This window comes from Pseudonaja textilis, chromosome 13 (genome assembly GCF_049901715.1).
Source record: "Pseudonaja textilis isolate UNSWEBS1 chromosome 13, rPseTex1.2, whole genome shotgun sequence".
Classification (NCBI taxonomy): Eukaryota; Metazoa; Chordata; class Lepidosauria; order Squamata; family Elapidae; genus Pseudonaja; species Pseudonaja textilis.
In genome coordinates, this window is record NC_142002.1 from 1486692 (window position 1) to 1497500 (window position 10809).

At 45.4% G+C, this 10809-nt stretch overlaps 1 protein-coding gene and 1 long non-coding RNA gene across 8 annotated transcripts in view; one reads left to right on the forward strand and one right to left on the reverse strand.

Moving 5' to 3' along the window:
- Nucleotides 1-10809, reverse strand: part of MAP2K5 (mitogen-activated protein kinase kinase 5) — a 154311-nt gene that overhangs the window by 140871 nt on the left and 2631 nt on the right. For 4 of the 7 annotated variants that reach the window (XM_087941868.1, XM_087941867.1, XM_087941865.1 and 1 more), the window contains exons 2-3: nt 8234-8282; nt 3390-3457 (exon numbers count right to left, since the gene is read on the reverse strand). In XM_087941868.1, coding sequence (XP_087797994.1) covers nt 3390-3457; nt 8234-8282 — 117 coding nt within the window. The remainder of the gene's footprint in view (nt 1-3389; nt 3458-8233; nt 8283-10809) is intronic. The other 3 variants (XM_087941871.1, XM_087941869.1, XM_087941870.1) reach the window with 2 other exon arrangements.
- The window catches only part of LOC148124709 (uncharacterized), a 529533-nt gene that overhangs the window by 101062 nt on the left and 417662 nt on the right, over nt 1-10809 (forward strand). The gene's annotated exons all lie outside the window — the stretch shown is intronic.

A 10809-nucleotide genomic window follows, 5' to 3' on the forward strand; every position in this document is an offset into this window, starting at 1 on the left:
AATATCCTGCTAGAAAATATTGTGGAATTCTAGTCGTTTCCTGGAAGACCGTGCTGCAGTCCATTTGCACGGGCCCCAGAGATGAAGCCCAGCTGGTTGCAAAACTTATAAACGGAATATTTGTCTAGACGAAACATGCGATTGACCTGATTAGTTATTGTCAAAGGTTCTTTAACTGCATCTTAAAGCAGGTCTGTCCGACTTCGGCAACTTTTAACTTTGTGGACTTCAACTCCTAGAATTCCCCAGCCAGCGTGACTGCCTAGGGAATTCTGGGAGTTGAAGTCCCTAAGTCTTAAAATTGCCAAGGTTGGACGTCTCCGATCTAAAGGCAAGAGAATGCAGAACTAAATGAACTTTCAGCTGGAACTTGCAAGAAAAACCCTTCCATCTAAATCAGGCAAAACACTCTGGTTTGACCCGGGCATCTCTCACTCTGCAGAACTCTGGTTGTCTTCTCCTGCAGCATCAGCCTGGAGGCACAAAAAGAGCTGAAGACATGACATTGAGGCCGGAGGCTCAGCTTCAGGAGCAGATTCTTATACGACTCCCACTTTCCTGGGACTGACTCCAGAGAGGCTTCTGAGTAGATTTCGCTCTTTGTTTCTTTAAAATAATAATAATAAAGAAAGAATGGCCTTCTCCATTACTCAAACGGAGATGACAAGTAAATGAAATATCAATCATGTCAGCTGTCAACCTTCTGGGACAGCAATAACTGTTAACAAGTAGTCTGGAAAAATGGTCCAAAAATGATTTGTCCTCCACATCTCAGCACTTGGGGTTGCCATGGAAAGTTAAGATGCCAGGGGCTATTTGGAGCACTCTTCAGGTATTCTTTTTAATGGAAAATTTGCCAGTTATTGATCCAAAACGTGTACCCTTTGCTTCCAGATGGCTGCAAGCAACTTTCCAATCAGTGGCTGTCAAAAAAATTACTGCCTTTTTATACCTATAGAAGACAACAACTGTAAACTAGCTCTGGGGTCACTCAGTGGCTCCTTTTTTAATTAACCAAGAGTTAGACAGCGAGGCCATTTGGATTATTTTTCTATGAATAAAATGTGCAATTAATAAACCTCAGTGTCCATCTCATCAAGTTAAGTGTTTAGCGCCAGGGTGAGAGCGGGAAAGTTTAGAAGTAACTCAAGGGAGAGAAGGTTTCAATGGAAATAACCGTCTCTGACGACGGAGGGATTCCAGAATGACAACCTATCATTCATTTTTTGATTAAAAACTGACCTTACCTTTCATCTTTATAGGAATTTGCATCACAGCAACATTCTAGGAATTATTTCATTCAGGTCTGAAAACTCTTTAAGGAAATATATATTTCTTCCTAATTCAGATTATAACTTCTGAAAATGCATTCTGGTTTCATGCCACCTCTAACTGATCCCATATGAAAACGGAGAGCCCGTTTGGTCTAGTGATTAAGGCATCAGGCCAGAAAGCAGGAGATCGTGAATTACATCTTTTGCAGCAGCCGTTAAGTGAATACAGTGGTTGATCAGAACAGGTAACAGTGAAATGGTCTCCGTGAAAGATCTGGTCCGTCTGTACCTCAGTTCAGGAGGAGGAGAGTCCTATCGCTCTGCTTTACAGCGAGTCCTCACTTCATGACTGGTTGCTTAGCGAATGTTCAGAGTTATGTTGGTCCACCCCCCAAAAAACGTATCTACGTCATGGACTTGAAGTTATGACATCCAGCCCCATGGTCACACAATTGCATTTTAGGTGCTTGGCAACCGGTCCACATTTAAGGCTTTTCACAGTGTGCCAAAATCACACAACCACAAAGGTTTTTCCACTTTCCAGCAAAAAAAAGGGCACAATAGCTTTGGTTGATGACTGTGTTGCCTGCTTAATGATCTCCACAAAACTGCCTTCAAATCAGGTCAGTCACATGGTGACTCGCTTTATGACCGGCTCGACTTATGATCGTAATTCCAGGCTCAATTAGGTTGTAAGTCAAGTCTACCTATAACTGCAAAGAAATGGGAATGTCTCAACTCATACATATTTATAAAGCGTCAAGGGCGAGCCATTTATAAAGATATACATAAGCACTGCAGCCTTCCTCTCTTTGCTGTCGTTATTAAAAGACAAGACACTTTAAAATCTTCTCAGCACGCCAAGCCTGCAGCTAAAATATAACTCTTCTGAGAGAAGGGGTGAAGAAGTATCCAGATGAAAGCAGATTTTGTTTTAAAAAATTTTTTAAAGAGCCGAAGGGTTCATTTTTAATGAGCCGTTACTTTAAGTAATGCATAAAAAATAGAAATTGATAGTCCATTTAGCCTGCACTATATCTAATGCAAAAGTCTTTGGGATATGTTATTCTTAATGCTCACAACAAGATCTGTAAGTATATTATTCTTTATATGGTTATTCTTCACAACCATTCTTCATATGGTTTTCCAACAAAAGGAAATTTCATACAAAATCCCTGCTCCAACTTGTTCAACTAAGATGATAAAAATATTAAAAACACACACACACACAAATACAACAACAACAAACCAAATTCTAATGTTGGTGTCTTAATTTGGCACTCTCACTAAAAAACGAAGTTATATGGGAGCAACGGTAACTTGGACGCTCCAGGATTCTGCACAATCACCCTTGACACACAGTCTTGTAGCTCAGTGGCCCCCAACATTTTTTGTGCTGCGGCCCGGTACCGGCATCACAAAATCATCCGTGGCCCGGTACCGGCATCAGCACGCTTGGCAAGGCGAGCCGAGCGACCGGCCAGCCAGCCATCCTCCGCTTCTCCCCGCCACCTTCAACTCCTCCTTTGTACCTGTGTCGATGGGCTTCGCGACGGCTTTGGGATGGTCGCTCGGCTCGCCTTGCCATGCGTGCTGAAAGAATCCTCGTGCCTTAGTTTCGTTCGAAGCCGCCGCCTCCCCTCGATGAAACTAAGGAGCGAGGATTCTTTCAGCACCCAAACGCCGCGTTCTACCCGGAAAAGCTCACCGGAAGCACTTTTTCATCAAAATAAGATGGCGGCGCCCAGCAAACCGGCGGCCCGGTAGAAATTGTTCCACGGACCGATACCGGTCCAGGGACCGGTGGTTGGGGACCCCTGCTGTAGCTGTCTCATTCTGCAATGGGACAACTTGCTGTGGCCAACTCACCACGGGAAATTCAATAATTCAATTTAAAAAATGTGTCATTCATATCTCATTCAGTCCCTCCTTTTGCATCCTTTCTTTACTGATTCTACTCCACCGTTTCTTGATATTAGTGTAACTCTTGTCCTGTGGTGAGATGGCCATGGCAAGCTGCCCAAGAGTCTCTTTTCATTCAACTCAGCCTTCTGAGTGATGCTGGCTAGCAATCGGTAACTTAGTTAATCCGGTTTACTGAACATATATACCTACATAGGACAACATTGCTTTCATTTCTTCATCGCTGCGGACAGTAATCCGATCGCCATCTTCATCTTCATCTGCATAAAATCAAAGTCTGCGTATTAAAATTCACCAGGTTTAAAGAAAGATCACATATTCGATAGATGTCGAGGAAACTTTTGAAACGTGAACAAATGAGATCAAAGAAGATGAACACAGACCGGTTTTGCCTTAGTTTTAAGGAAGGGGGACTAGCTGGGCAGGTGGGAAGAGAGAGGACAAACCATGGAACTGAAAAGTCGTGTGAACCCGTCTAGGGTGACTTCAGATCCTCTCCAGGGACCTCAGCTTTGGGGCCAGGTCACACGATGGAAATTATCTGATGATATAATGAGGAGGGGGATTCACAACTTCTGCACACACTGCACTGGGTGCCAGGTTGCTTCTGGATCTAATTCTGGGCACTGGTTCTGATCACCTGTTCTGATCAAGGCTTCCTGAGACCGTAATTAAGCAGACGCTTAGTCCAAACAACCCTCTTTTTATTTCAATGGCTGGGAATTATGTTCAATCCCAGCCCGTAATGAGTCCCAAACAGTCCCTCGAGATAAGCACCCACCTTTCTCTCCTTTGAATTGCTTCCAACAACTAAAGGGCCAAATGAAATGTAAAAAACCCAACCAAAGTACAAAGTCCACACAGAGCTTCAAGGTTTAATCTGAACAGAGCGAACGACTTTGCTTCCTGCAAAGGTTTCTCTACCTTTGCACTTCCTTTATCCTTTATGGGAGGGGCAATCACCTCCCAGCCTTACTCCTGAGTCGCCCCTTTTGTCTCAGCTGCTCTTGCCTTCTAGCAGCTCTATGCACACGTGCACTGGGAACAGGCTCCCGCTGTTCCTCTGCCTCGCTGCTGCCAGACTCTGGAGGCTCTGGAGGCAGCACCCCACTCCCAGATGGCCCTGGCCCCATCTCTCCATTGATCACAGGACCCGCGTCCGAGTCCACCCCAGACTCCCGGACTGATCCCTGTTCTTCCCCACTGACCGATTCCGCTGCTGTCTGCACAGGCTGCCGTCAAACCACAACATCACCTTTAAAACCCTACCTTTGGAACCGTCTTCGTTCCATTACCTTGGCCCATCCCAGAGGGTCAGACAGGGAAGGTATGTTGCAAACCCCATCAATTCTGACTGGCAGGTCTAAGAAGAGAATCTTCTCTGCCCCTCCCTCCCTGGAACACTGTCCGTCCATCTCCCAGGAGCGAGGTGAGCCCCTAATTTCCTGGTCCTATCCTGAAAATCTGGCTCTCCCATCTCGCTTGGGGCCCACAGAGGAACAGGCAGCCATGGGGCCAGCTAACCCTCTGAAGCCCTTCCTCTGCTTTTTACATTTTTATTTTATTCTCTTTAACTGCCTATTATAATGTTTATATGTAGCTCTTATATTTTGATGCTTACTTGTACGCTGCCCAGAATCACCCTATGAGAGAGATTGGCAGTTTCTACATGTGATAAACAAAGTAAGTAAGTTCAGGCCATACCCCTCCCTGGCCCTGGTGCAGGCATCTTGCACTGTCAAAATTTAGCTTATGCTCCTTAAGGGTTTACGTTACTCTCTAAAGTCGATCTACACAGAGGGTGGCGTAAGGACACCACCGCTGTAGGTAGAAGATCTCCTAGGGCAGGGGTGTCAAACTCAAAGCCCGCAGGTCGGATCCAATCCGCTGACTGCTTAGAACTGGTCCACGGGGCCTCACCGGAAACAGTGAAGGACTGGCCTGCGGTGTCTCTGCCAGCGAAAAAAGGTTCCTGAGCTCCATTTCCGGCTGCGACGGCCTCCTAATACCCTTTGCAGGAGGCCGTCACAGCCGAAAACGGAGCTCGGGAGCCTGTCTTCACTGGCAGAGGGTTGTAAGAGGCCTTTGCAGCCAAAAACGGAGCTTGGGAGCCCATTTTCACTGGCAGAGCGCTCAGGCCACCACAGACACCGACACTAATGACATTAAGTTGGCCATGCCCCCCCCCAGCCCTCCCCTCGAGATCAAACACAACCCTGATGCGTCAACCCTCAACGAAATCAAGTTTGACACCCCTGTCCTAGAGGCAAACTAAGTGATTCACTCAAGTCTCGGTTCCGTCACTGTCTTTGTCTCCCCAAAGAGGAGAATAAGGCCTCTCACTTCATAAGCAAATATAATTCTTGTATCAACCAGTAGAAGTCATTAGAATAGTAACAGCTAAGAAAATTCTAAACTCCATCTGATTTTAAATGGAGGGGGGAAAAAAACAGCTAATAAAAAAAAAAAACCAGAATAATCAAGAGAATAGGAGGAATTTAAAACAAGACACCTGGAAGGAGTCTTTTTGCAGTAAAAAGGCCATGATTTGCAAAGCTCCCAAATAAATGCCACTGAAAAAAGCACCTCATTACAGAAGATTAGCTCTAAAAGCTACCCAACTTTGGAAATTCTCAGGTGGAGCCGAAGTATCTTTCTGTTCTTACGGGAGGCACATTTGGGGATAAAGCAAGCTGTGGAACAGCCGCGGCGGCTCCCTAAAAGAGACGAGCGTCGTTCCTTGTTGGATGGGAGGGAAATGGGCTCCTTCAGGTAGTGTATTTCTCTGGCTCAAGTATAGGGACGTTGCTCACCCGTCCCGCCGGGAGGAATCCACGGAGCGGTTCTGCAGAAGGCGAAGGTTCAAAGGGGGTTTAACCGAGCCCCTCTCCTTGCCTAGAGCGCAAACAACACGATCTTCCAGTCCATTAGGGAAGCAAAAGTAGAACTCAATAAAGCCCGGATTTTTTGCTAATGTCACCTCCTCGCAAGACACCGAAGAGAAAGCAGCAGATGGCAACCAAATATTTCCACAGCAATTTTTGCAAAATACGCAGTATGCCGGGCACACACAAAACGGTTTGGGATGAAAGGACCATAACGAGCCATATGTCGTTAGTTGTTTTATTTGTAGCAACATGGCGTACAACAAGGTCCAATGGCAACGGAGAATACAGCCCCAGGTAGAGGCAGCCACAGAAGACACACCGGAGATAGCAATAACTAAGCAAACAGGAGAGGAAGCCGCTGCGGATAGCAATTAACTGCCTCCAAGAAAGCCATCAAGTAGCTGAGAAGATACTTAAGCCAGGGAAATTTCAGGCTCTCATTAGGGAGAAGATAACCTAGAAACCAAACGGCATCCATACACATTAACATATTTTTTGACGCACTTAAGTGGCAGGAGAAACAATGTCGTGCTGATGCAAAATGACAGGCTAATTCGAGAACCAGAAAGCACAGCAGCAGATGTTGTGAGCGAAGCCATGATGAAACCCGTAACTCCTGAGAGCAGGTTCTGCCCAGGACTGCAACCCATGCTGGTTACTGGTACAGAAATGTCAGCTGAGGGGCAAAGGGCAGCGGGGAAGATGGGGCTGGCCTAGCAGGCCGTGCTGAGAGTCCAGCCGCCCTCAACTCTATAACCCCGTATCTGGGGAGTGGTGCCCAAAATGGTCCCATTATAGACACTGTTTTGGTACGATGATCTCATAAGACAGCCCATCTCAAATCAAAGGTGTATAAAACAGGTGTATGGCACTGGACAAATACACGGAGTGCTTTTTAGATGCCATGGAGGTGTTTCCCTTGACCATGTCATCAATGACCCAATACAGCGGCCTACTGGGCATTGCACCAAATGCGGGAGAAGCGCCTAGAGCGGCCTGGCAACGTCCTACGAGCAGCACCCCACACCGGTGCCTTCCACTTTAACGCAGATGTCAAGCGCCCGAGGGGAAGGACCAAGCAAAGATGGCAAGACACAATAAATGCAGACGTGAACATGGCCCAGTTGGACCTGGAGGCTGTGTCTGATCATGGGAGATGGCCTTCATCAATCCCAAAAGCGCACCTTGCACCTGTGGGTGCTTGGAAGATGATGAAGGACTTGTAAGACGGAGGAGGAGAGGAGAGGAGAAGAAAATTGCTAAACAATAGAACAGAACACAGCAGAGCAGAACAGAATTCTTTATTGGTCAAGTGTGATAGGCACACCCAAGGAATTTGTCTCCAGTGCATAAGCTCTCAGTGCACATACAAACAACAAAGTGATGGGTTATCGATCAGAAATCATAGTTACAATCATTCATCGTAAGATGCATTCAAGAAGTAATTAAATCCTAAGACACCAATAGGAGAAGATAATAGAGAAGATGAGAAAAGATAATAACAATACAGCCTATTCACAGGCCAGCATTGTTCCCGCATAATAAAAATGGCGAGGGAGAGGTCTTCTCCAGTGTGAAAGGACCCTAAGCTTAATGCTCCAAGGTACTGAACTGCAGGCATCTTCCAGGGTCTGGCCCCAGGGAAGTCCAGGTTAAGCCTTCTGAGCCCTGAGCTGCCCTCCAACCTTCTCCCATGAAGACAATGGCCAGGTGATGAGTTCCCTACCTCCAGAGAAGGTAACAAGTCCATAACCAATTTAGTACCGTATTGACAAAGAAGGTCGGATTCCCACAAACAGAGATTCCTGCTTTTAATCCTACAAATCTGAAAATTAAAATCTCAGCAGATGAAGCCTCCAGGTACTTTATATTTTTCATTTAATTTGAGCAATATAATTGCAGTGCGTCCAAAGAGCACAGTGAGGTCAGGATGGTAATTAAAGCTATACGGTAGAAATATGTGCTCTCAAGATGTGATTAAATAATAAAATATTACTTAGCTAAAGTTTATCATTAAACTTGCATTGGTGCATAAATATTTAACTGTGCGATATCTGAACATAAACCAAGATGTAGTTGTCACTGTTTTAAATAAATGATGCAAGAATAAACTGCCTCGCTCCCATCTCCCGGGCAAGCAATACTCACATTCAAAAGCTGTTGTGGTTGCATCAGGAAGAACCTGACTGATCACGTCCTGTAACATTAAAAATGAAGGCTGTTAGTTATATTCGTAACGGAAGACTTTTTACAGAATAATTAATATTCAGCTTTGCCTAGCATGTTAACTCGGGCAACTGAAGGAAGAAGTGACGCCTCACATATTTCATACTTGGAAGAGACCCTCGTGTAGGATTGAAAAATGCCTCTCTTTACCACCCAGAGTTGTTACTCGGCTGATGTGGAGCAGCAGCTCCCAGGGGGGTGTTTGCAAACTCCGCTCATTTGCCTAGCGCGCAGTTTTCACCTGACGTAGGCGACTGCTGGCTGGGAAAACTCCAGTCTTTGTCCTAAACTCTCTTGTTTCTCTAAAGCTTTATGACTTAAAGACTTCAACTCCCAGAATTCCTAAGCTGGCCATGCGGGCTCAGGAATTCTGGGAGTTGACGTCCACAAGTCAGGGCCATAGCTCTCCACCTCTGCTCTAAGGTAAGATGGAAAGAAGGAGAACTCTATGGTCTTTTCCATTCATTGGCCTTTGCCTCTCTAGGCAGCACTTTCAACTTTCAGGCGGGTGGACCTCGGAATTCTGGGATCTGAGGTCCACCCATCCTAAAGGTGCTGAGGTTGAATGCTCTACTCCAATGTCCGTTGCTCTTCTGCATTCAGCCAAGTTTGGAGATGCCAACAGGGTGTCAGACTCGGGTTTCATTGAGGGCCGCATCAGGGTTGCGTTCAACCGGGGTGGGGGGCGATGGGCGCAGATAGCTTGACGTCACTCATGTCGGGGGCACCTGTGGTGGCCAGAGCACTTTGCCAGAGAAAACGAGCTCCTGAGCACCGTTTTTGGCTACGATGTCCTCCTGCAACCCTCTGCCAGCGAAAACATTTTTGCTGGCAGAGGCACCATGGCCAATCCTTTGCTGTTTCCAGGGCAGCCCCATGGGTCAACTCCTAAAATATTTCTATGGTCTTTTTGGAGTTGCCAACAGAATGGGAGGGGGGAGCAGTGTGGCAGCTTGCACACCGAAACTGCATTCCATAAATGTTTTCAAAGATAGTTTCTAGGTGACTGAAGTTTCTGCCGCGCAAAATTCTAACTGGAGAATATGATTGATGACTCTTGGCTATGGAGGTGTCCCATTGGAGAATATGAATTATGATAAACCCAGGGGGTGGGGGAAACCAGGGTCAAAGGTGGCAGTGGATGATGTGTCTCAGAGTTGGCTGCACCCAGGTAGTGACGGACAGTTTAACTCCTAATAAATCCTTTTGAAGTTTGGCTCAAGACTCATGATTTAATTGGGGTAACTGCTGGAATCCTGACAATGCGGGCCAGATCTAAGCACCCTGGGGGCTGGATCCAGTCCGCAGGGCTTGAATTTGAAACCCCTGTGCCAAATGCTTTCCAGAAATGGGTCGCCCTTTGAGAAAGCATCGCACCAGCTACTTTAAACACTCACTTTATCAGTGAGATGGGTGGCATATAAATACATGGATACATGCATACAATATCTAACAGCCTTCCAATGCAATATTAAAGGTCCAGTTCAGGTAGTCTTTGACTTATAACCATTCACTTAGAGACTGTTCAAAGATACAACGGCGTTGAAAAAAACCCTTGCACTTATAACCACTGCAGCATCCCCATGGTTACAACGATCAAAATTTGGACACGTGTATTCATGATAGTTGCAGCATCCTGGATCGCATGATTGCCATTTGTGACCACCCCAGCTGGCTTCCAACAAGCAAATTCAACGGGGGAAACTGGATTTGCTTAATGACCCTGTGATTTACTTAACGACTGCTGCGATCTGCTTAACCACCATGACAAAAAAAAAAGGTTATAAAATTGGGTGTTAGCAATGGAAATTCTAGTTGTAGTTATTAATTTGAGGACTTCCTGGATTGTCAATCTGAAGTTAATTTCAACAAGGAAATTAGCTGCTGCACTTAAAGTGACGGTTTTAATGAGTAACCCAAGATGGCATTATTGCTCTGACAATATGAACCTGAAATGGCTGTGGAGGAAATCACCTTGAGCTCACAACCGATGTTCATTTGATCATGTTAAACCAATAACAGATGAAAATGTGTAGATATGTGTAATAGAAGTAACAACGTAATTTCAGAACCAACACATACATGTGTATGCTTCCCTCAAACTACTTTCAATGTTATCCTAATTGTGGAAAAGGAATGAGAATAGACAAGAAAAAAGAAAAGGAATATAACTAACTCTGGTTGACATCGATTCTGTTAATTATACCTCTCCCCAGCTTTCCAAATTACCACATATGTAAATTACTCAGGAGCCAACTTTGGCTGGAGAATTCTGGGAGAATTCTGGGAGTTGAAGTCCACAAGTATTTTTATTTATATATGTGTGTGTGTATGTGTGTGTATGTATGTGTGTGTGTGTGTGTGTATGTGTATACAAAATTACGTCTTGTTTTACAGGCCTTGTGTACCCCATCTCCACCCCTTTCTACTGACACCCAATTCTCTCTTCCATAAGCACCTCATAGACACAGCCTTTTTGATATTCATTCACCTGCTGT